Source organism: Lates calcarifer, linkage group LG19, assembly GCF_001640805.2.
Source record: "Lates calcarifer isolate ASB-BC8 linkage group LG19, TLL_Latcal_v3, whole genome shotgun sequence".
Classification (NCBI taxonomy): domain Eukaryota; kingdom Metazoa; phylum Chordata; class Actinopteri; family Centropomidae; genus Lates; species Lates calcarifer.
This window is the reverse complement of record NC_066851.1, coordinates 4,895,631-4,922,056: the sequence shown is the minus strand read 5'-3', so window position 1 is coordinate 4,922,056 and position 26,426 is coordinate 4,895,631. Positions and strand designations below refer to the sequence as shown.

At 41.6% G+C, this 26,426-nt stretch overlaps 1 protein-coding gene across 2 annotated transcripts in view; it reads right to left on the bottom strand.

The window, feature by feature from the left end:
• Positions 1-8,654, bottom strand: part of alk (ALK receptor tyrosine kinase) — a 298,545-nt gene extending 289,891 nt beyond the window's left edge. For both annotated transcript variants that reach the window (XM_018695171.2, XM_018695172.2), the window contains exon 1: positions 6,667-8,654. In XM_018695171.2, the coding sequence (XP_018550687.1) occupies positions 6,667-7,444 (778 nt within the window). In that variant the 5' untranslated portion in view covers positions 7,445-8,654. The remainder of the gene's footprint in view (positions 1-6,666) is intronic.
• Positions 8,655-26,426: the final 17,772 nt, after the last annotated feature.

Genomic DNA, 26,426 nt, shown 5'->3' with positions numbered 1-26,426 from the left:
ATCATAGAAATGCATAAATAATAAAGTGGCATGTCATTCTGACTTCCTATCGATTTTCCCATTAGCAGCTGATTGATACAAGCTTTAAATGTCAGGAGTCTCATTGATTGCAGTGAGTCCACACACTCACTTCCAATGTCATGTCACTTTTCCTGTGGCTCTGCAGCCTTCCACCTGGGCAGACTAAATTAAAGGTCAACAGGTGCACCGTATCATCGAGCTGTGTTTAGGCTCCCACCAAGTGTTTACACACTCTCTGATGTTTATCCCTCTAGTTCAGTTCATTGGAGAGTGATACCACTCCGACTTCATCACACAAAATACCTGAACTCTTCCCTCTTGGTCCAAGAAGTGAGAAAATTTCAAAATGCAACAGTGAAAGTGGATATGAGAATGTAACGCAAACGTTTAGCCTTAAATACAAGGAGAATTGTTGGTCCTTTATGCAGTATTTAAGCAGCAATGATAGCAGACCGTTGCTGGTTTCAGCTGTCCAGTGTGTGGATGTTTTCTATTAACCATAATGTCTGTTCAGATTCGGACTACAACTGTAACAATCACTTTGGCTATTGATTAATCTGGCCTGCACTTGCATTTCACATTCACTATTTATCCTTGTCTCAGCTCAGTGTTTTTCATTATCACTTAATCTAATTTCTTGATTAATCAACCAATAGTTTCATCCATAAAACATCAGAGAGTAATGGAAATTTTCCATTATAATATCCTAAAACCTAGGGTGGTGTTTTAAATGTCCTGTCATGTCTGAAAACAGTCCTGAGATGTTCAGTCCACTATCACATATAACAAGTAAAATTAATTTGGATTTTAGAAGCTGGAGCAAGGCAATGTTTGGCATATTGGCTTAAAAAATGACTTCCAATTCAACAGTCAGTCGATGGATTGACTAACCATTTAAGCTATAATTATGTTCAGGTCTCTCTCTCCTTGGGTCCCTTTCAGGATACCTCATTTAAATTCCTTTTGTTGCCGTTGCTTTCCAGTGAAAGCCTTTAAGTCAGTTGTTTTTCAGTGGCAAAAATACAGCAAAACAAGCCCATCATGTTAAAGCTAAGATAATCAAAACTCACCAAAATAGCATAAATAATATTCATAAATCAAACAATAATGAAGAAATAACTGGTGAGTCTGTCTGTGTGTACTTGTTTACAAGTTACTACAATTATGCAGTTTGAAGGTTAAAGAGCTAAATACAGAAAAAGCAACAAACTTTCCTGCTATGGTGTAGATCCAAAAACCAGGTGTACCTCACTCCCTCACACCCTCAGTAAAACTACTGTAACTCCTCTTGGGGCTAATATGCCAACTGTTTTGTCAGGAGACAAGGGAAAAGCATGTGGGATGAGGAGAATTAAAAGTGTATTCATCTTTCAAGGAGAAACCTCTTCTAAAAGGGCCATGAGCAACATAGGGTAAACAAAGTACCAAGCGTGTAATCTAACTTTATAAATTTACTTTTGACTTTCTTTATGATTCAGAAGAAATTGCAATATTTGCCCAACAGCTAAAACACACACACACGAGGATTCTGTTGTAAGCCTCTCAAAGGAGCAGCAGACTGGGGACGCATGGAGGAAAATCAAGAGAGTGTGCGTTTGCATTTGGGGCAGAGCTGAGGGGCAAACATGGGGAGAAAAGCCCTAACGTACACAGTTGCTCCTCTCAAACATGATGGCAGCAGTGTCTTCCTTCAGGGCTTCAATCAGATCCTGTTAGGCATGTTTATGAGGGCACTCTTTGCTAATGATACACCAAGCAACATGAACATCTTAAAGAGCTCAGTGGCAGGTATGTGCAGGTTAATGAAGCAGGGGTCCCCACTTCCTCCAGCTTCTAATGCCGTGATCATTTAATGATTCTCTTGCAACCTCTTTATGGCACCGCTTGGTGAACATAACAGAGGTTAATAAAGTAGAGGTCAACCCTTTATCACACCTGCCCAGCGCTGTTTTCCCCTCTCCTACGCTGTAACTCATAGAAACATTTCTCATTAATGATCTCCCCCATAGGACCCATAGGGCGAGTAAGTATAAATGTACTATGCAGAGTTTAATGCCTTGATTCCCGTAGGCATGCTTGCCTGATCGTCAAATTATTCTGGGTGCCATGGCGGGTATTTATTTCATGCTAATAGCCAGCATCTTACCGGGGGCTGGGAAAACAAGTGTAGCACACACATTACACAGAAAAATGCCAAACACCAGCCAATCAGGGGTGCAAAAAAAAAAAAAAAAAACTGATAGAGCGAGACAATCCACACTGGAGCTTTGAGTTGAGTCATTCTGCATGGAGAACACTGGAAGAAGGGAGTATATATTATAGGAGGGGAAAGAATGGAGGGACGACAGATGTGTATATGTGTGTGTGTGTGTGTGTGTGTGTGTGTTTGTGTGTGTGAGAGGTGTTTGGGTGTTGTGTCTGTGCATCAACAGTGTGTAAACACAGTTGTGCCTCGTAGAAACTTGTAATGTAATAAGTGCTCATGATAATAACTGCGACTCTGCAAACATGCAGCAGAGTAATCTCGGTGGGAGCAGTAAGCCTGCAGTGTGAAGCTTATAGAGCCAGTGGAGTCCACCTGTGGTGTGTGGATTTGAAAACTTCTGCCACTCAGGGCAACTGTCACATTATTACTGTCTGAGCAGTGAATGAAATGAAGTGAAGCTAAATCTGCGGTTTTTAGGAGAGAATATGGCTTCTTGCTTATTTTTCTGAAAGTCACGAGAGGCTGGAGCTTTGCTTGGACTATATAAAAGTAATGATATTAGTAATGATATCTATATAATATCTATATATAACACAATATGACAAATATATGCAGGATCACATATAAAATGGTTAGTATGATCACCAGTAATATCTAACCAAAGGTCCACACTTCCACGGGCCACATGCAAACAGTTGAGCCATTTCCATGACAACTGAGCAAACTCTTCCTGCATATAAAGAGCTAATATTACACCTTGAGTTAAGGTTATTTTGACAAACGACTATTCTCAAGCATTTATAATTAAATCAAAAACAATTAAAAACAATTGAGTGTTTTTTTAACAGATTGCTTGTATTAATTAATTTTAATACCAAACATCTGTAGAGCAATAAAATGGTTGATGATGGTAGGATGATGATGCTGAAAATCAATAAACTATAATTTTGAATTATCCCATCCTCAGCTCACACTGGGCAAAACTCCCAGGACAGGTCTATCACAGGTTAACAAATCCAGACAGAAAACCCTTCACACTCGCATTGACACCTACACGGTACATCCAATTATACAGGTGCCAATTCAAATGACCTGTATGTTCTTGTGCTGTGTGAGGTGATGGTGCTAATTACTGTGACACCATGTCAACCCTCCCAATATAACTTTTTCAGATGAACAAAAAAGCAAAAAGCAAAGCCAAAAAAACAACACTGAGCATAAAGATCACAGAGACTGTCATGATGTGGATCCACAAGGAGACCAGGACGTTAGCATGTTGTTAATATTGACTGCAATGGGTTTCGCAAACGTCAAATATAAATGACCAAATCCCCACTTTTTTTTTCATAAATAAAAATACAGGAAAAGTAAACAGGCTATGCACATTGACATTTCCATTGATAAACATAAACCCTGCCACGCAGAGGCATCATGATTAGATTCATGGCATGTGTTGGTAATTCATGCTGTAGGAAACAAAGCTGCTTTTGTCAATTCAGAGTGTACCAGAACTGAGTCCTTTGTTTGGAATTTGTATTATTGATGGTGCTATTTGTCCTTTCCCCACTGTGTTTTGACAAAAAGTCATTGAGGTGATGTGGTTTCAATACAGCTCATTATCATAGCTGATGTCAAATGAATGGATGCTTGTACAGTAAAGCTCTATGCTGAAGCTTCCCTCAGGAAGTCTCCCCTTGCTCCTCTGAGCAGCAAGTTTAGTTAATGATTCAAGACTTGATCAATTTCTGGGCTGTGTGAGAATGAAGGAAGGAGGAGATATGAAATAAGAGAAATGATCACGGATGTAATAAACAATGGATAGCAGCTTATTAATTCCAATGAGAGCTGCTGTCTTTTGCACTTCCTTGCCTGCAACACTCATATTAGTCTGCATCAATGAATGAAGCTGAAATAATAACTTATAATAACTACTCTATATCTTTTAAAATACACTATATTGTATATAATGCCTCAGATTTTGATAATTCAGTGGGCTTTTAGTCAGTCAGTTATTATGACTGAAGAATTTGGCAAAAAGTGTTTTTCTCAGCGCGGTCTCATCATATGACTTGCAGTTTGGTCTGTGACCACTTCACCAAAATTACTCTCCCTGCATACACAGAAGCATGTCAGTGCTACGGCACACAATATCATTCCCTGCTTCACCACTAACAGCTTGCACAGGACTACATATGAAATAGTTCTTCACATTAAATAATCTAAACTGTCTATAACTGACCCTCATAATAACACATTTAAGTGTTTTCTGAGCTGATGTCTCTATCAGCAGGACAAATTCATTCAAAACTGTCCTGATGTTACACAGCTATGGCTAATGTTTGGTTAATCTACATGGACATATGGACACCAGCTGTGTCAGTTTGAGCCTGCTGGGAGCTGCAGTGGACATATTACACCCATATAGAACAAAAGGGAAACTGGGAACTAGACAGCAGTGTGTGGGTGCGGGCATTTTTATCTTTTTGATCATGTTTAGGCAGAAAAACAACTTGATTTGGGAATGATCATGGCTTGGGCTAAAATAGCAAAGGTCCTTTGTTGTTATGGTTACAATAATGACAACAAAGGTTAGGGGATGATGATCATGACTGTCATGACTGTGCTAGCGGAGATCCGTGTATTGATCTTCTGTGTCCAAGTCCAGTGTTTTGCTGAGCCACAGTACCACCCTCCCCTCTCCCTCTGTGGACGTCGCACTAGTCCTCTTTTGCTCCTATGGCAAGAGTCGCAGTTACCACAGCTGCTAGATGTCTTCATCACTTGAACAGAAACATGTCATTTTTGTCAATTTGCTTGTCGTTACTTGGGACAGTCTCTCAGATACACAACACATGCGGTCGAGATTTTGGAGTTGTGCATGTTTCAGCCTTAACCCAGCATTTTATACTTCCAAAGCTTTGTTTATAAAGAGTATGTCCACTGATCACAAATGTTGTTTCCCCCACAGGCACAGCTGGAAGCCGCCTAGTACAACCAGTCTAATCTGTTGGCCACTGAGCAATTCCACTGGAACAGTTTGCAGATTCAGTGGTTGTAATGAGAAAGGGGTGCCCTAAAAAAGGTGATGTGTTTACTGCAAAAACCATGGCAACATCCCCTGCTGGCTTCCCACCTGCAGACACTACCAGCTGTGTTGTTGGATTGCCTGCTGGGAGCTACAGTGGTTTTGCACTCAGCTGCATCTCTACTACAGTTTGGGGTGTATAAACCATGTTTGTGTGTGGATCTTTGCATAAATTTACACTGTTGAAAACACTGATTAATTTTATATTATCTGTCATTACAACATCACATCATTATAGTTTTTCTTTTACAACCAAACTCATACTAAGACAAAATGTAATAACTTATATCATTACATGCAGTCATTACTCTGTTAGTTTCTTTGTGTATATTTGCATGTGTTTTTATGTGCACACACGCCTGCAGGGGGGTTTCTTCCTTGATCTATCAGCTCCGAGCCGAGCCAGCCCCTGCTTTGCTTTTGTCTGATAGGTTCAGTTGCATTTTTCTGGGCCAGCCTCCCTCATCAAAGTGATTAAGCAATTACACTGATTGTGCCGATGCTCAGAAGAACGAGGGAAGGACCCTCGAGTATTGAGTGCTAAAGCTTTCTTGGAGATAACGGCTTAATTTGTGCCTAATCAAAATAAAGCCCGTTCTCTTAAATCTCCAACCTTCTTTCAGCTCTGGGTGGATCAGGGAATTGAGAAGGTATCATTGAGGGGGAAGCGGTGGAGGCGAGGAAGCCCTGCTGGGACCTTTCTTAACTTAAATATCATTGCATATTGGCCTCACACATTGTACAGGCAAGCTATATGAGGCAATGAGGCCTCATATGTGTAAAAACAAAGAAATAATAATTAACATTTCACAGCTGGTAAGGATAGTAGCCTCTAAAAATGCTGCATATATCCAGCATGGATCCCAACTGGAAATAATCAGAGAGTTTGGGAATGAATCAACATGCAGTTGGTCTCTCGGCACTGCCGTGGGCATCAATAATGAAACAGGAGTCTTGAGAGACCCTTGGATCACAGAAACAGACCCAAATGCATGGATTCCCTGAGAGTTATTTTGCACACACACACACACACACACACACACACACAACTCTCAGTCATCATTTCTCCATTACAAATAGCTTCCTCCATGTGCTGACATTTCTTTATCCGCTCCTTTCACCATGAAAGCCAACCAAAGCACAGGCGGCATGCATCTTTAGGCACACTGGATTCAACATCAAAAATTAATCACAGCTGAACTTAAATCAGAACCGCGACTGAGCAACGTGAATTGGGTCTGCTGAAGCGTGCGTGTGTGCGTGTGTGTGTGTGTGTGGGAAGGGGGAACAGCATGGGAAGAAATGTGAGGGAGAAACAGAAGGAGGGAGGATGAGGAGGGAGACAGGAACTCACCCCGGGAGGATATCTGGAGGAAGAGGCGGGGGTCTGCAGCGCGTATGGCCGCGGTGTACCGATCCTCGATCCCGGGCACCTGCGCCTTTTTCTCGGGTATGAGTCGGACCCTGAGCCGGCCGCCCTCTGCGCCGAGCCACCACTCCAGAATAGTTGTGAGGTCCATTTCCAGAGTGAACACCGGGGCCTCCTCGTACACAGACAGCCCCCCACATCCCGTCCTGACTATATCCTCTCCTATCTCCACCACTACTTGGTTTGATTTCCTGCTGGCTTTCGTCAAGCCCAATTTCAGAACTTTGGACAGCGACCGCTTGTAGAAGAAGGGGAGCTGTCCATCAGCGGACGTGTTCCTCGCTGATGAATCTGTAGCAGACTTTGGGTCCACGAAAGTAGATATGGTTTTCTGTAAAGGTATGCAGTGCATTTTCAAGTTTGCGCGCACCGTGTAACATCCACTAAAAGTCTGGCAGTCGCCGTTCAGGGGTCTCTTTATGAACTCCGCCAGGTAATAGCGCAACAGAGAAGGGACCGCAAAATCCACAGCAAGGGTTTTCCTCTTGATCCTAGAGTTTATGGTTTGGTTCAAGTCTCTTTTGCCCCCGGTTTCCCCGCTGTTGCCATCGCTGCTACTACTACTGCTGCTGCTGCCGCTGCTGATGTTGCTGAAGCCGGCGGTGGGGAGATCCATCCCCGCTGTGGTCCTTGGCGAGGCGCACTGCAGCCCAGCGAAAAATGCCGCAGAACAAACAAGCAAAAACAATATCCCGGCGTTCATGGTTTAATAAAATTCGAGTCTTTCGTTTTAGGAGAAGCCTCTTAATCCCACCGTTCGCCGCTTCCTCTCCGCTCCCTTCACATACGCAGCGCAAAATCACAAAGTGGGAATCGATGATCCTGCGGGTCCTGCGCCTCTTCGCCGGTGCGCACCCGTGGCAAGACGAGGGGAACTGGGTTTTTTTTTTTTTTTTTTTTTTTACATTTGTTTGCCGATGACTGTTGCGGTCCTCCCTTCTTCACGCGGAAAAAGTGCCATTGCCCCCTCTCTGTTCCCCCCCTCCCACACACACACACACACACACGCACACGCACCTTGAAAGACAATGCCTTTTATCGCCGGTGCGAACCCAGCGAGTCGCTCTCCGGGACGCTGATTGATATGCCGGTCGGGTCCGCTCCGGTGGCTTTCAAAGACTCCCTGTCTCTTGGCACAGTTGTGACGGCGGTACAAGTGGTCTCTCTGTCAGCAGCGGGATGCAGCGTCGCTCTCTCCCCCCTCGCAGCTAAATCGTGAATTCAAAACGAGTTTGGAGAAGCCGAGTGTCCATTAAAGTTTAAAATATAATCACATCTTACAGTCCTGGCTAATTGAAAAGCCCGGCGGCTGTCTCTCAGCTTAATTGTCTTCCGTTGATTTCGGTGCTTATTTGGTCAGAACTGGCAGGCTCCGGTGGCTTCTGTCATGCCAACACACGCGGTAAAGTCATCCACACATCCATTTGACGTCAATATAAGCCGTTTTCTCCGAACACGACTCCCTTGCGAAAAAAGCCCCGAGCAGCCAGCGCACGAGCATCCGCCGTTATGGATGCGTCTGATGCGCCCTCAGCGCAGCCGTAAAACCGCCTGAGTTTTTATTGAAATTAGAAATGCCAGGAGGTAAAGCAGCACAGCTCCACAGTTTTGTCTCTCGTGTTTCTTTTTTTTTTTTTTCTCAATGAATCACCGAGCCTTTGTGTGTCCGGAAATTGGATTGGATTAGCACTCTCCCGGTTGTGCGCAAATCAAATAGTTTCAGAGGAAGGCCATTTGGGTTGGAGCCCATTTGGCGTCGTTATATCTTATGCGCAGAGACCAGTATGTCCTTAAAACATCAGGAAGCTGTCTCCCCATCTTGCCAGTTCATTTACCACAGAGTCTACATCTTTAATTGGGAATGGGAATCACGGGGTCAGTGTTTGGGGCCGGAGGGAAAAATTGTCAGAAAGTGCTTCTCCACACACACCCCAGCCAAACCTTAACACACACACACACACACACACACACCTCTCTCTCTCTCTCTCTCTCTCTCGCAGTCCAAAAGTTGATCGGGTGAGACACCCGCTAGATGGCGTCAGCACGTACTTATGGTAATTCACACTCCTCTCTTCCACTGACAAATCCATTAATGCCCTAATTGCTCTGGAATTTTTTACAGCGTCTCATTAGAGCCTTATCTATGGAAGAGGATTCAGGCCAATGTGAACATTTTATGAGCTGAGGAATCACAGGATCCGGAGAATAAAGTCAGAACAGAGGTTAAAGTCGGATTTCTGAGAGAGAGAGAGAGAGAAGAGAGAGAGAAAGAGAGAAAAAAAACAAAACAGATGCTGCAGTCTAGATGTTAAAACTCAGATGGTTTGTGGCAGATTTGTGGAGGTTTGGCAACTTATCACTACATGTATCACCGTGTTTGTTGTAACAGTAAGGCTACAGAATCAGACATTTAATCGCTTTTTACACATGTATTCCAAAATAACCAGGAGAGAACAGGAAGTCACCTGCATGATCAAATGAAGACTCAACTTTCTGATGAAGTTAGAATTTGTATGTGATAACCTTTTCTGTCTGTTCAGCTGAGGGTAAATTGCTTCTAACTGAGAGAAAAGAGTTTTCAAATTCACGTTTGCTGAGTCTTTAGTCTTTTGTAATGCAAAAGAGCAACAAAAGCTGTGGCCTTCCTCTGTGTACGTGCTCAGAGATTTTCACAGTAGCAGCAGGTGCATGTAAACCAAATCAAGTCACGGAAATGGAAACAAAACAGAGAAACTATGTAGCATTTACACTGACTTGTGGATATCTGGGGGGAAAAGGGGGCAGGTTGTGTGTGTGTATGTGTGTATAAATGAATACACAAAATATAATAAAGTTTGTAAGAATTACCTCAAAAATAAAGAAAGGGTTAGGGTTAGTATTTCTTCAGCTATGATGGCTATCACTGCACATGCTGAACACCCAGCATTTTCTCCTAACAAAGAATTGATACTGCTTTTGGTCATGTGAAAACACTGATAGGACACATCCTGTTCATCAGATTCCTCCCAGGAAAGAACAAACAGACCTGAAGTGCGTGCAGCAAATTCTAAAAGGGTCCATGAACTAGTTAGAAACCATTTCTGTGTTGTTAACAGCAAAGAGTAGAAACATTTGTATGAAAATATCTTATCATTACATGCCTGCTGCATCCATTCCCATCAACAGGAGAGCATTCCACAGCTGAGTGCTCTGCACTGCAGCTGTGCTTTGACCCAGTCTGCCTTTATTATCGCCACCCCAGAGATATATAATTTTAGTGTGTGATGTAATCCTATATTCATTGTTATGGCAATTTCTACTGCTTTACAGCAGCCGCGACCTGCTGATTGAACAACATTAGTTCTTGTTTAAGCCACAAGAAATATGCAGGTGGTTGTGATTAATTATTAACATTAAGAACTCACCTCAGTTGTTATAGCTCTGCACAATGGGAGCCCATTCATTCTCACTAATAAAGAACCATTAATTGCTGTTTTGTTACAGATACCTCTACCTCTTCTTTTCTGATTGAGAATCAACTTGTTCTGTTTCTTAGAGGTCAATTGAGATGCACTGGTAGTGAGTGAATTATTAATATATTTATTATTGATTGATCACTGCCTTGTGCCTGCATAATTACTTCCCAATAATGGAGCTGAGGCTGAGGCTATTGTTCCTCCTGTTGCTTGCTTACTTAACTTACACTCTATTGCCATTGTATAAGAGGCAGTATTGTGTTTTTTCCTTGATGGTGGTATGTGTATATACACACAAGTGCATTTCAGTGCTTGAATGCTTGAAATTCAAGGTTTGCAAGCCAAACCTGAAACTGTGACTGCGTCACTATCAATACCTTTTCTTGTTGTCTCCATTTTCATTTTCTCCTGCCACGCATGTCTGTATCTCTCTGCAAATGTATTCCTATAGGCGTAAGATAAAACAGATGAGTACGATCTTCAGTCGGTTTGCGTCTCCTGCCCTAACCTGTGGTAGAACAGCAGCAGAGAAAAAAAAAAAATCAGACCCAGAAGCACATGAGTGAGAAACTTTTTTCTTTATTCATCGCGCATTCTACTCGATATCTGAGCACATTATTCAAGACAAGTTGTTTTATTCATTTTCAGAGAAGGTAAGGAATCATAGAAGGTGTGGGAGGGACTGAATAAGGCTGGTATGGAGCTGGAGAGGGAGGGTGGAGGGGCTGGATGGTGACACAGACACACTGAACCCCATTCAATATCTAATCTGCAAGGCTGTACTCACAAGTGGCGAGCCGCTGGTACAATGTTAATGTTACATTGGCCGCTCCGTTTCTATGCGTGATATCGTACATCAATAGTGGAGACTCCACTGGGTAATTGCTTCAGTGGAGGTGAGCCTGTGGGAGAGGAGTTTTCAGCTAGCGTGTGGCTAAATGCAAGTTTGATAATTTGGGTGCAGAGGCAAATGAACTGTGGAAATGGTATAACCATTCACTGAAACAAGACAATATCTGGAGTTATTAATAATAGATTAAACACATGGGTAATGTTAGCCAAATTGATTTTTAACTAGCAAAACCCAAAGTCAAGCATTATAGCTCGAGTTCCATTTTACACACTAAATTGATTTTGATGAACTGATATTTATGTGCATAATTGTGATCCAGATGAATTAATTTGGAGCACTGCAGGCTAAAGAGAAAGAGATGGCCAAAGTATGTATGGGCTGAGATGTACTGCACTTTGTTAACAGCTATGGCTGGATTCTTGGTAATAGGCATGCACTTTGAAAGCCATTTACCAGACCGCCAAGGCGAACGTAATTACTTTCTGATTGATCACTCATTTCCACTTTTCAGCCCTTATGGAGTACAATGAACCAAAGCCTGGATATCCATTACCCACAATGCCAGTAGCTTCAAGAACACTTACCAGCTATAGCGTCCATTTCATCTAAACCATGTTTGGTATCCAGCTCACAGGTCAGTGTGCAGAAAAAGGTCGGTGGGGGAGTGGTTGCTTGATAAATTACAGACAGATAAGTTCTTACAAAGACCCTTCCCACCTTGAGCACTACTTTTCATGGTGCGCAGTAAACCTCATAAATCAGCAGCTGAGTCCCCCACAACTTGCGACCCTTTCAGCCAGCATCATCACACTTCATGACCTGGTCCATCCACTTTCTGCATGTGCCATCGGTGTTTGCTGCTGTAAAAGCAGAGATGGATGTTTGATGAAAAAAAAAGGAAATCCCAGTGCACCCCTCCAGAGTTGTCAGTCCAACTCTCCCTCTCTTTTCTCGCAGCTTCACAGCCATTTTTATCTTTTGTCTGTTTTTGCTTTCGTGAATGCACAACTCTTGTCTGCGATGATTGAGGAAGGAGTTGCTGAGTCTCACGCACCCAAACCATGCATTTTATAATGCGGAGGCGGCAGTCCCGCTTCCTTTAGCATTCCCACCTCATGACATTTTTCTCTTAGTTCCATAAATCAAACCCCCAGACCTGCCGAGTTGAAGAAAAGAAATAAGGCCTTTGAAGAAAATAGGAAAAAAGAGGCTTTTGCGCGCCAAGTGTTAAAGATTTGGAGAGTTTCCTGTTGACAGCTGTAATAAGAGTTTTGGGTGGTCATCTCTTACATGCTCACAGGTGCAGAGGGTAAACTTTTGATAAGTGGCAATTCCCTGGGTAGTGGTCTTGAAAAATGTGAGCCTTTTAGCTCCGGTCCACTGAGTCCTCTGCATGACCAACACTCACATTAATCATAGCACTGCAGGGGTTGAGCCCCGACTTTAGCCAGGTAGTTAGCATGTCACTAGCAATGCTGATTCATAGAAGTACCTGCCATATCCCGTAAGTATAACTCTCAGTGTAAATCAGCTGACAAAAACAGAAAAACCCATCTCGAACATTTTGGGACAACAGTGTTAACTGCAATAATGAGACAACTGATTAGACTCTGCCTGGTCCTTTCACCCACACAGTGTGAACATTGCAACCTGCCAAATGTCAGATTAGGAGTTCCACGATTCCCCACACAACAGGGGATGTGATTCAGACAGCTATGAAAAGTGGCTACAGTTAGACTAATGACACACATTAGCCTTTATAAAGGTTGAGTTCGCATGCCAGCTTCTCCTCAACAAACTGAATTTTTAGATTTATGCAAAGTGGATAATCCGTTAAAAAGGCTGCGGGACTGCATGTGATGCAGGGTGGGTGAAGTTGTGTTTTTGTCGTGACTCTTTTGACCTGACAAATTCTGCTCCAAAATTTTGCGAAGCAACTTGGCTGCTTGAAAATTCTCTCTATTTTTGAGCAGTGTGCTCATGTTTGCCAAGCTCCATCTTCTAAGCCACACACAAGACAGACCACTCCTCTGTCTGCATCTAACCATATGGTAATGTATACCTGCTCGTCCCCTGGTTAATTCTAATTACACCATATATGATGTAAAATACACTGTTTCAAACCTGAATGAAATGAATAGAAAGAAGCATTTAAAGAAGTATTCCACTGATTTAACAAGTCAAAGTCAATTTAGTATTCAGTGGGAGAACTACTCAGCATGTGTAAACAGTTGTATAATGTCTTCAGTGTCTCCGGAGGAGCTTTGTCAAGTCAAGGGAGAATAATTCAGGTGACATCACTTGGACAGTCTAGTTTGGGATTGGGGACTACGCATTTTTCAGCATGAGTTATGTATATAGATGGCTTCTAGGCAAGACTTTTCTCCCTATGCATTAAATCATCTTTAAAACACTGTTGTATTTTATCATATACTTCTGTATTATTCAGTTGTTCAGGCTTGGCCCCTAATAATAGTACATTTCTTGTAATAGCGAAATGAGTGCAGGTATTACATGTTGTATTATATTATTTCCAAATTAACACTGGATGGGTTGATTATAGATTACTACCATGCGCTGGTTATACACAATACCTGAATTAAAAATTAAAATTCTATATATTTCCAAAGTTTCTTTGCTGCATATTGGACATAAACACTAGTTTTTTAATGACTTCTAAGTCCTTTTAACTGATCTACAGTTCAACATTACTCTTGAACCTGATTCCAGCAGTTTAAGCCGCTGACTCAGTCAACTCAACAGGAGATGGTACCTGCTGGCTGTAAATCCAAAATAATGAACTGGAAGACACTAAAATGTTCTGTAAAGCTGAGGTAAAGTGAAGGTCATAATTCTCTGTTGGTTTGTCCTACAAGTGACCTTTTTCAGATTATATGTAGTTATTTGATCCACTGTAAATATAATGTTGATTAGTGCAGCTACACGAAGGCCTCATCAGCTCTCCCCTAATGTTTTAGTCCTGGCAGTGTAGAAATGGCTGTGAAACATTTGTATTTTCATGCCAGGGAATAAAATTTACAGAAATTGTCATTGAATTAAATGATAAAATAAAAATAATAAAATATGACATATAAGATGATATAAAGTATCAAACTCATACTTGGTTTATGGCAACATTTTTTCTGAGGGTGATGGAGGTTGCACAGAGGGGACCCATTACTGTAGTATTTTACCAGGCAGTTGCATTATGGGAGGTGTAGGATTCATTGGTCTTGGAGCTTGACCCAAAGAGTTAAGATATCTGAGCCTTTGCTGCATCACTTACAAATCCCCCCTCTTTATGTAAGTGCAAAATCATAATACTTCCATCTTATACTGTGTTGCAGATGGTGACTCATGCTTGGAACACATTTAATCAAATGTATTACGCTTCTCAAGAAGTACAGTTTAATTTAAACATCAGAAATATTTAATCAAGAATTTGGTGCAGTTACTATACTTCTGCAGCAACACCATTTCATTAATCTAAATAATTTCAAATTACTCGATTATTCACTAAATAGATTGGGGGTGATATGGTTGAGCTTTTCATCATTTAAGATTCATTCCCCATTTCTTTACACAAACCATCTCCTTCCTTCAGGCTCAGAGGGAGGGTAAGGAGCTGGGATATGTTTGTGTTTGCCTTATCGCTTTATCCTGTTGGCTGGGCACCTCATAATGAATTCATTGCCTCTGTTCGTTCCACTACTTTTGCGCTTTATTGAAAATGTTTAAAAATTGACAAGTTGACCACTTTCAAAGAAATCCATCTTTCCCAGGAAATGAATTTCTACAACCACTGGCCTCCAAAATAGTGAAAAGGATGTAGGTTAAAATGGGAAGCGGCCTGGGCACTCAGAGGTTCTTACAAAAGTGAACTCACATGCTCACACACACACAAACAAACAATACCTAGGGTGCTTATCATCAGGCATGGGATTAGATCTCTATGCTTTAATATGCTTAAAGCTTCCAAACGCAGCTTTCTTCATGTTGAGGCTTATCCCTCCATCTATAAAAACACATTTTTCAAAGGCCTGCTGGCGTTTCCTATATCAATAAGTACAGTCCTGCCTTTGTGCACTGGAATGTGTTTAGCTCAAGGATCATTCATCATCCGTCTGGAAACACGCTACTGATCTGAGGCAGTGCATGCCTGGAGCTCACCTGAGATTCTCTGAGCTACCAGTAGACAGGTATTTCCTTCACTCACCCTTATCCTGCATAAATGAATATGCAGGAAAAAGACTGATCCTCGTGATTCATTACATCAATATCTTATTCACTCAATGCATCAGTCATCCAGGCCAATCAAGGTAGCTCCAGCAGACTCTGAGATTTTGACTGATCATTCAGTTGCAGTTATGGATTGGATGGATGGGGCAAAGAAGTCGCTGCTAGATCTCTCCTCAATTAGTTAACCATCGACCTGCCGGGGCCTAATGGGCCATTGGCGGTCGACTTCAGCGCCGCACCTGATGAATTCCCACTCTGGAATCGGAGACGGGGAGATTGGGCGGCTAGATGTCTGGTTGGATTGCAAGCACCAATTCAGTCTCCTTCACGGATCAAGCTTCACAGGAAAAGGATGGGAGAGGAGAGGACGGCATCGGGGGCCAAGGGGTGATTTTTCACCAGCCCCTTGTCAATATGACCCGGCGCTGTGCTGCAGGTCGTCAGGGTTGAAAATGATCTATTGGCTGGGGGGAGCATGATACAGGGCACGCCCGGCATTTGACTCGATGACATACATCACAGGGGAGAGGTTAGAGGTGAATTAATAGTGAATTATCTGGTGTCAGGGGAGTGGTAGGAGGATCAGTGTTGAGGATGGATATAGTAAGGAGGAGGTGTGCACAAGACAAAATTCTGCACATTTGTTATGCCTTTGGAAAGAGCAAACCTTATATCAATGACTCAAGTTGTAAAAAAAAAAAAAAAAAAAAAAGAAAATCTCAGAACAGGGTGGCATTTGGGGTGGAGTGTGAGGGGAAGCGAGTGCCAAAAATAGACTGCAGCAATGCTACTCGACTGTGTATCTTCAATGCACAGTCTTCTTTCACTTTGTGGAGGCATCAGTTTTTCTCCTCTCTTTTCTTCTTTCTATCTTTCCGTCTCACCCTGTTTCCTGGTAACAGATGTGTGTGTGTGTGTGTGTGTGTGTGCCTGTGTGAGATGAACCCTGTTTGTCCATAGGAATATAAATCACAGTGTTTGTTTAGTATGCATATCTGAGAGTTTTCGTTACTCTCTCCTTCCCCCCAAAAAAACAACTGCAAAAGCACAACTGCAGGAATATATCGCTAATAAGCAGCACATTCTAAATGCAGTTACAGTTACTCCCCTGCAGAAAAAAGGACAGGCAGCCAGTGTGGGAGTTAGAGCATGTGCTGACCATTGAGAGCTGGCAGAAAAGAAATTGCCCTCATTTCAGTATCTTGTTTTCTCCAAATTGCTACTAGTAAAAGCAGATGCGACCCCCAAATCAACTGGCCTTGTGTCCCAATGTTTCAATTTCTTTTAGGTTTGTTTATTACCATCTTGGCTCCTACAGCTATCTCTGCTTCCCTGCTGTCCTCACTGTACCTGTGCTCTTGCTTGTGTCCGTAGCCTGCTCCATACAGTGTGAATTTGGCTTACTGTTCCAAATCTGACCTACATGCAGGAGCCGTGCCAAAATGAGTGCAACATGTTCACAATATTACATTTTCTCGCATATATTTGGAGGTGTTTGAGCAAATATCAGACAGATATTAATGCCTCAATTTCACAGAACAATGTAGGAGCCATCAACCTTCTCATTTCTACTATATTTCCACACCAGAACACTAATTTCAACATCTACTCAACATTAAACTGCCTGCTCAGATGTATGTATACTATGAGAATATCAGTGTAAAACAAGTCACATGTTGCCAGCAAGTGCTCCATAGATTATCACCTGAGAATTAATGGTGGGAGGAAGGCACAGCTGCAGGAATCCTAATTGAAAGTCATTTCAATGTGCTACTGCCTGAAGTCTGGACGAGGGATTGTTCTGACAGGGAAAACCTTTTCCTCAGCTTTGCCTGAAGCTGACCACCTGGCTGGCATTTAGCATTACTTGTCAGTCCTTTCAGTGTGTACATGTGCCCTTGCAAAAACTTTGTGGTAATGCACTAAAATCCCATATATGTGAGACATTACCACACTTTACACATGCCTCACTGAACCAATGATTTGGCTGTCTTGTCTGAAACAATTAACATAGGGATTACAATTCAACTGATACTGATATAAGCTGCTTATAGTCAACATTATGTTCAGATGCATGGCTTTTTAAAAATTATACTGTCTGAATTACTGTGATCTCATAGAGCTGCAGGGACCTCCTAGGATGAAGGTCATCTCATATAACTATGACTTGGATCTTTTCTTAAACTTAACCAAGGCCTTCAATGACCCTTTTATTAGTAGGTTTAGTTCTTTCAGTCATATCACATGATCTTCATCAGCAGATGGAGTTTGCCAAGGCAATGAAGATGCTGAAATTTCTATGAGCACTTCTGGAGTCCTGGATGTGCACTGGAGGGGGAAAAAACTATTTTGTGTTCTTAATTTTATAATTTGTGCACAGAGGTTACTAGTTTGTGCTCTTGATTTAATATCAGATCATATATTTTGCCTCCCCCCTTCTTGTATAGCTGGACTTTTGAATAAGATAACAAAGAAGACAATCATGAAGTGCTAAGGAACTCCGAAGCTTAGTTTTTATGTACTGGATGACATCCACAGTGTAAAGTTTTTATGGCAAAGCAGTCTGTTATCCTGTAAAATAAGTTTAAGAGCTCTCAAAGATAACACAATGTTGTGTTTAACAATAAATACTACATATCTAAGTCCAAGATCAAAATAAAACTGTTTTAAACCCAGTGATCTCCAGTGACAGAGTGAGACTAATGACTCACACTCTCACTAAAGACTAACAGGCATTAAAGACATAAGTCATGCCAAACTGAAAGCAAGAATTTTTGAATTGTGCACATAAATTACATTTTTGTTTCTTCTCCTCCTGGATTCTTTACTTTAAATGAAGCTATAATGTAACAGGAGTTGCCTTTAGTGAGGATTATCACCCAAATTTCCAGCTCTCAACTTTACTGTTTCGGTTCTCTGTCACTTTCTGGCTGCAGCAGACAGATGTTTTGAGTAAAAAAAAAGTCTCTGATAAACAGTCAGTTTATCAGAGTTAGTGTCTAGCTGGTGAACATAGAGGAGCATTTAGCATCTTAAAAACAGATACTTCCCTCAGGGGCTGGTAGAGACAACAGAGCAAAAAGGAAAGTGAATACTGCACTTACATTCATCAGATGGACACAAACACAACCCCAGATGAATGTTAATGTTGCTTCCTAACTGCTGAATGTGTAACTAAACAACAGTTTCCTGTATCAACTCTAAAGGTGATAACGTCAGTATTGCACTCACACAGCTTGTCTCCACTTCTCTTATGCACACTACAAAACAGCTTTTGAAGGTTCAAAGACTGTTTGTCCACATTGTCTCAAGAGTTTAGTTTATAATATTCATTTTTGACTTTTGAAACAGCAGCTAAAGAGAACAAAGTCAACATGACAAACCAAGGACTTTTAGTTGCCCAAATTTAACCATTGTGGTGGCAGATCAGAAAACATATGAATAATTTTTAATCATTTGTAACATGTTTGGAAGGTATTGACAAATCATATTATTCCGATCATGGTCATTTTGGAAGGCAGCAACTTATATTTATTAGCAAACAGCACAGGACATAGCAGCAGAGTATACACATATGCATAATTGTAAATAGAAGACAAAATCCCTCCGGTTACAAGATAAGTACTGCACCACCATGCCTACAGTGTATACATATTTATATGTATGTACTGTATACACATACATAAATATCCATAACTTCGCACAATATATCGTAATTTTTCTGCCTTGAAAGACAAAATCTAAACATTGTTTGCCTATGCACCATGTTTTCTGGCACCATGTTGTCATTTGTACTGCATAAATAATACACAACTGACGAAGTACCATGTCTTTGAGATAACATATGAGAGCTGCTCTAGCAAACAGTGCGCAGGTTTTGCTGCTGTCAGACCTGTAAGATACACTCTGCACTGTGACCATGATAAATTAAGCAGACAATGTATTTTATTATTTAAGTTGGAGGGCTTGTGGTCAGCATGTAAGAGCCAGCAGGAGTTAGACCATCAGAAGATATAAGGCCTCTATACTGCAACAACTCGGGCAGAAGTAACAATAACTCTGATAGGTCAAGGTTTTCCTATAGAAAATATGTGTTGTATTGATCTACTGATCCAACCATTCATCATTTTTCTACTATATAGTATCCTGTGCAGCCCTGTGATAGACTGTTGACCTGTCCAGGATGTCAGCTGGGATTGCCCCCTGCCCCCCGGTGACCCTCAAAAGGATAAGTGGTAATAGCTAATAGATGGATGGATGGACAGTATCCTGTGCAGTGACGTGGATGTGGTGTCGATCAATTTTACAATGTCTAATCAAATATGCCTGATTACGCTACTGTACACATTACGTCCCATACTTTAACCAAAAGGTTAATGTTGCTGTGATAAAACTATACGTTAGTGTTATGCCTGCAAATAAAACAGCTAGAGTGGTGGAAAGTAACAAAGTACTGTACATATACTCAAGTACTGTATTTAAGTAGAGTTTTAAGGTACATTACATTTTCAGATTAAGATTTTACAAACAAAACATATGACCCCAACATATGATGTACCACTCAACAGTAGCTAATATGAAGTAGTTAAAATCAACTTCACCTCAAACAACTACAGGATTAAAGTACCGCCATGTGTTCATACATAATGATCCAGTGTTGTAGTTATAGGGCTAAGTATGCATTATGAGTATTTTACTGCTTATTCTATACTTTTGAGTAAAAATGGATGGTGTATTTTATAGTGTGGTATTGCTACTTTTACTCACAAACTGTTTGTTCACTGTCAACAAACAGAAGTCATGTTTACATTCTGTTTATTCCTCAAAGTCGAAGAAACATGTTGCATGCACATTTGTAAAGCCATTTTTTAAATCATTCATTTTTAAACCCTGCATTATTTACATCCATGTTTACTTGCTAGCAGTCCTCTTCACTACCATTGTGGGCACACTGCTGTCTTTCTTTGCATGTCACTGTGACCAGCTTATGCTCAGTGGAATACCATGAAACTCCTCACAAACTGAACAAGGACCCACACTTGAAAATACTGCTCCATAGAGCCACTAGTGGTCAATAATTCAAAAGGGGGTGGGGTGGGGTGGGGGGCTTCTAAAGAAAAGATCCCAAGGAATAATTTGATATATTTCACTACTGAAAAACTAAATGAAAGAGTTAATGAATAAAGATTATGCACTGTACATGAAAATATATACAAACTAATAAATACAGCAGATGATGTATTAAAGACAATGAAACATCATTAATGTCAGTATCTCTGCACAACATGCAGCATAAACAACCATGATAGCACTGCATCTTCCCTCCTGTTTGAGTAAAGAACAAAACTGTGTCTACAGCCACTCTACTTCTGCTATTAGTTTCGCTGTTATTTGATCTCTTGACAGTGAAGCGCGAGGGATGAAATGCAACAGAGGTCCAAGGCCACATTCAAGGGCATTGTGCTTACATGGTGTATATATCTACCCTGGACACAGCGCTCCCCTCCCACCACCCCACCCACACACTCACACACTCACACATCCTGAGAAAAATTGCCTCATAAAACTGCCACAACACGTACCACGGCAAAACTACAGTCTAAACACTACTGCAGGAATTTCTAGTACAGGAGCACAGGAACATGTAGCTGTAGCACTGCAGAGCCACTGGATTGTAGGTGAGCTTTATCAAAGAAGCACCCTAGCTGGGCTAATTGCCCTCCTCTCCTTGCCTGTTCTTCAAATCCCCTTTTTTTCTCCTTCCTGTCCTCCCCTCACCTCACGCAGTCACCCTAATGAAGCTTTCGAGTCAGGAGATAAAGTGGTTAAAGCATCCTGTGCTCCTTGTTAGCTCCTGTGAAGCAGACACTCACGTATCAGGAGGGGAGTAAACAGGGGAAACACTTCTCCTCCTTAACCCGCCTGTGCTGTCTCCTCGACTGTGTGCACTAGGGAGTCGCCTACAAAACTAAATCACAAGGGGACCAGCATGAGATTTAAATGAGCCGATTAATCCCTGCACTAATAATCACTCTATCAAGAATGGTGGAGCAATGATTAAAGCATGTGGAGAGCACTTGGCACCATGCTTTGCCATGCTAGGTTTCAGTATAGAACACCCATGGGAGCATGCATTAAATATACATTGAAGGAGTAACTGTTTCATGAGAAATCTGAGGAGTTTATACTTTAGAAACAGAAGAAAAACTGCAGGAAATATGTTGGCTGTTTTTTTCTGGCATAAAAAAGTAAGTAAGGAGATTTTGTTCCTTGTATTTTTTTCAGTTGTGGGACAAGTCTTTCACCCAGAGGGAGTTGATTCATCTTTGTTTGCAGTGATATACCTCTCAATGATATTCATTTGCCTGAGGGTTTGTTTCATAATCCTGTTTACTTGTGTTCCCCTCTCAGCACCCCATCTTTCTCCCACTCATGGTTTTATTTGTTCCACGTTACTCTCAGTCTGCCTCTCTCTGTGCGCCTGTCCCACCACTGTCATATTCACTTTGTCTAGCCCAGCATGGAAAATTAGCTCATTCATACGGTCAGGTTTTATTTCCTATAATACTCCCTTAAAACCAAGTCGGGGAGGGTCAGAGCTTCCTATAATATTGCATTTATTCTTGCTCTCTCCCTCATTAATTTTGCTGTTCAGTTGTGGTCAGATTCTTCTAAAGCTGTCTGACACAACAATGTTCATGTGGAGAACTGAAAGAGGTTACAGACTCCATTAGAGGCTCTTACATAATTTGGTTATGTCATCATTTAATTATATTTACATGCTACTCTGCAAATTGACGGCAGAGCATTTGGCAGACATCTCGCCTGTGTCGCTCATGATAAATAGCAAACGTGGAAAGTTGCCACCGTAAGTAGCACTCGGCCATACTCTGCAGCGGTGCCGTGTTGTTCGCTGTATAATTGGCCCTGGATGAATCATAGACATAAAAGTGGAGCAGACTGGGCGGTGGCTGTTGCGTGCATCTTGCCGTATGCTGAAGATTTAGTGGGGCTTTAAATCTCTAATAGTGACTTAGAGTATGTCCTTGGGTGCACATTAAATTCTAGTGAATTATTAATGGCTTACTAATAAATAGTTTCACCTCTTCCTTAAGAAGTGTCGTGTGTGTCATGGCCTCGTTGAAGGCAGATGGGGGTAAAGAGTGGCCCAGAACACAAAGGGAGTTGATCCACCAGTAGTGGAGGGTTCACTCAGGTCAAGTGGACCATGTTTAATGGTGCATCAAGGCTCTGACACTGTTTGTAATTTACTGTGGTGGAAGTATTTACTTAAAGCAAGACTATGTAAGTTTTGCTGAGCAGCAGAAACAGTGGCCTCTGCAGGCACAAGTGGTAAGTACAGGACACTGGTGTATCAAACTCAATTGACCTTCAGTGGTTCAGTGGGGAACTAGGATCAGCTAAGAGATCATGTAGTAGTGATAAAATGTAGTTGCTAGTAGTTGAAGGAGCTAGCTTTAGACTGACTGACTACTACTGACTACCACTGGTCACTGTTTTACTGTACGATAATTAGCTGTGGTCATTGGTTAATTTTTACTCCAAGCCATGCAGTTTCAAAAGAAATAGCGAAGGGATCAATTCTCTTTTATCTCCAAACGTTGGAGACTCTCTGGAATCCCTCCATCACTTCATACCCACTGGCCCCGGCCACAGACCCAAGGCCTGACACGGTTGATGAGCTTGGAGATATGGGACTGCACCTCTGCCAGCGGCTGGATCTGCTAAGTAAGGCTGACATCTGGACAAAGTTAGTTACATGGTCGTGTGTTAATACATGCTAAATGGTTGCATGTTAATGCTTGATGCTTAATAGATTTTGTGAACTGAGCAAGACTCTCACTGCTCACTATAATGTCGGGTTCATGGACACATAAAAATGCCATTGAACCAAGAACCTTTCCTCTGTTGAACAGTTCCACTGTGTGCTCCTATTGGTCAACACCACAGACAAGACACCACATGTTAAATGAGAATGTGTTGTGGAAAATGTTGAGAGGGGGCAGAAAAATTGTGACATTGTGAGGTGTCCCAAATGCAGCGATGGTTGTCATACACTATGATACACAACACGCGATGAAACAATCTTGGCATAAGTTGTTTAAACTCAGATAGATAGATCTCTCCCTCTCTCATTCTCCACGGTCTCCGTCTTAGTGTTGGTAGCAAGTTAGCATAGAGATTTGCTCAGAGGCCAAGTATGAAACTTAAGTCCCTCATAATCCTTTGTCTGCACATACACACGCTCTCATTTCCTCCTGTGGGCATGCGCTGTCACTTCTCTGTAAACATGCGTGTGCGCACACACACACTCAAATGCACATATACATATATATGCATATATATATATATATACGCACATATACACACATTTATCTTTTATATCCCCACCATTTATTATTATTATTGTGATTATAATTATTATAGGAGATCTGTCTTTGCTATCCCTCTTTTTTAATACACACACACACCATCAACCCACTCAGTCCCACTGTGTCAAAGCACAGCTTCCAACCCACGAGCCAGTCCCTTGTCCCATGAGGTTTGGTGACAGGTGATATTGCTGGTCCAGGGGCTGACCACTGGTGCTGCATGACAGGTACATACTGGAGACCTCTAGAGCCATGAACCACAATAACTAATTAAGAAAAGAAGCGGGAAAAAATGTTGTTGACCGGGGTGAGCAAACCTCCTCCTATGGGAGGAGAAGGTTTGCTCATCAAACTCTCAGCCATCACTCAACCCTATTAGAGCAATGATTGGACTCGGATTGGATATATACATATACAACAAGAATCACACATGCCTATTAGAATATAAAAGACTCTTTTTACAGTCTAAAAACATCACACATACAGGCAATACTATTCAAATACAACAAACAGGCTCAAATAGTAAATCCTTGCTAGATTAGCAAGACTGTATACAGATGTGTGTGTGTGTGTGTGTGTGTGTTCAAATAACGTACTTTGATATGGTACTTGAATAGAATGTAAATTTACTTCAGTAAATGTCCAGATGCAACACATGCACTGTCCAGCTGTCCTCTCGTAAGTAATAGTTCTATTCACAGATATCAGGCTGTGTACTCTGTGTACTGAGAATGCAGAAATAATGTTGCTGCACTCATGCAATTTTCTGGAGCAATTAACCAGAAGCCCAGCTAATGCAAATGGGTCTAATATTAAGGGAGCAATATTTTTAACCACTGCCATTACAGAATACCATTTTTCAGTTTGATTAATTGCTTAAAGAGATCCAAAGCCGAGGCTCCCACGCCAATAGAGCTGCACATCCTGAGAGTCCTGCTGCACACAGTACAAGAATTCATGCATGTCATATATATTTTCCACAGCTGAAAATGGGTGTCATACATTCAAAACATTAAGCTGTCCTTGTGTTGTTATCTTTGCACTGCATCAGAGGTGCATTATGGAATGGGGGCAGTAAAGACTATTAAATTTTAAGTAATATATTTATTTGATTTTCCAATATTTCCTGGCATGTCACTAATGCATCCAGTATAAAAAACACATACTTGTTATCTTTATCAGATTGTATTTATTGTCATGATGCAGGGCCACGGTTCCTTTTAAAACCTCTGCACAAAGGCTTTGACATCATATAATAACACATCAGTGTACAGCTTTAACATGGGGTTGAAATACTCTTTCCTTTTCTTACTGTAAATGCTTCATATACAAAGTGATAGTGTTATTCTTGTGCAGCTTGAAAAACATCATGAAAAAAAAACTTTTTTGTTTGAACAGTTTGTCTGCCTTGGGAGAGTCTGTGCATAAAGAGAGGATGAATGAATATTGAATGTCTAGACTTCATTTGACCCTTTCTCCTTCCTGCTGTCCTCTGACTCCTCAGTGGCAGCTTTCCAGGGATAAGGAGGTTTTATTGCTGGACAGAAAGGAGATCTTTTCATGTTAACTGACGCCAATGGAGGTTGACAGCAGCAATGCCATTAATGCACAATAAAGTGAGACAGCAGGCACGTCGTTTTCACAAGATACAGTAACTCACTTGGCTGTAAACCTATTGTTGTCCCCTGAGGAGCCTCCACTTAAGCATCACCAGGGGTTGCATTACAGCACCATGTTCCTACAAGCAGATTTTGCATCGGAAGAGCACAACCTGCAGACTTCACAAGGCTGTGCCGCTGACTCTGCACTTCTCCCATGGGATTTAAGGGTTTTAAACTATAGCAGAGTCACATTCTACCCTGATCCCTCCTTAGCCCCTCTAACAGCTCAGCCGCCTCTTATTTCACATCACGTTCACCCCACGGGGCGACTGTAAACAAGCCTTCGGCGTCACTCCACCCAACACGAGCTTCCTGACAGAAAGGAAGACAGCCGCTAGACAGACGGCGTTCTCCACTGGGGGAAAAGGAAAACAGCACAGACCTGAGAAGCACACCACCACCAGCATCCCTTCAGAAGCCGCCTTTTGTACACCAATGATAAGAGGTTTTTCATGCACAGGGTTGACACACACATGGAATCTACACGGAGGCAATGAAGGCATCCCTCTTGCGGTTTGAAGAAGCAACGGAAAACAGAAGACTTGTTTGATCCAATTTATTTAACATCCCGATTTTGAAGTCAGTCTCTTACATATTTGCAGAAGAGTCTGTGTTGAAAGTTTGAAGCTGTCCTATTCCCACAGTGTATGTGGTGAAAAATAAAATAATAATAATAATAATAATAAAAATCAGCGGCCACCAGATTCTTTCAAATCTGCCTCAAAAACAGGTTTTTACCCAAAGTTTACACTTTCAACTCTCAAGAATCTCAGCTTTCAGCTTTAGGGAGAAAATGATGGAGGACTTGTACCTCTGGGTGTATTTTTGACTTGATCCATGTAATCTCAGCCTCTCTGTCACTCACATACAAACTCCTGCCTTTCTCCTCTATCACAGCAGTCCATTCAGTCCACTCTGCCTGAGCTACATTAGCTTTCTCTCCATTACTTGCTCTCAATCTCCTATTTTATAAAGTGTGAGACACTCTTAAAAGAAAAGCTCTGCTGTTCCACAAGAATTTCAGGAGCTCTATGAGAAGTGTCTGTTCCTCTATTTTTCACACCATTAGGCTATTTTTCTTTAT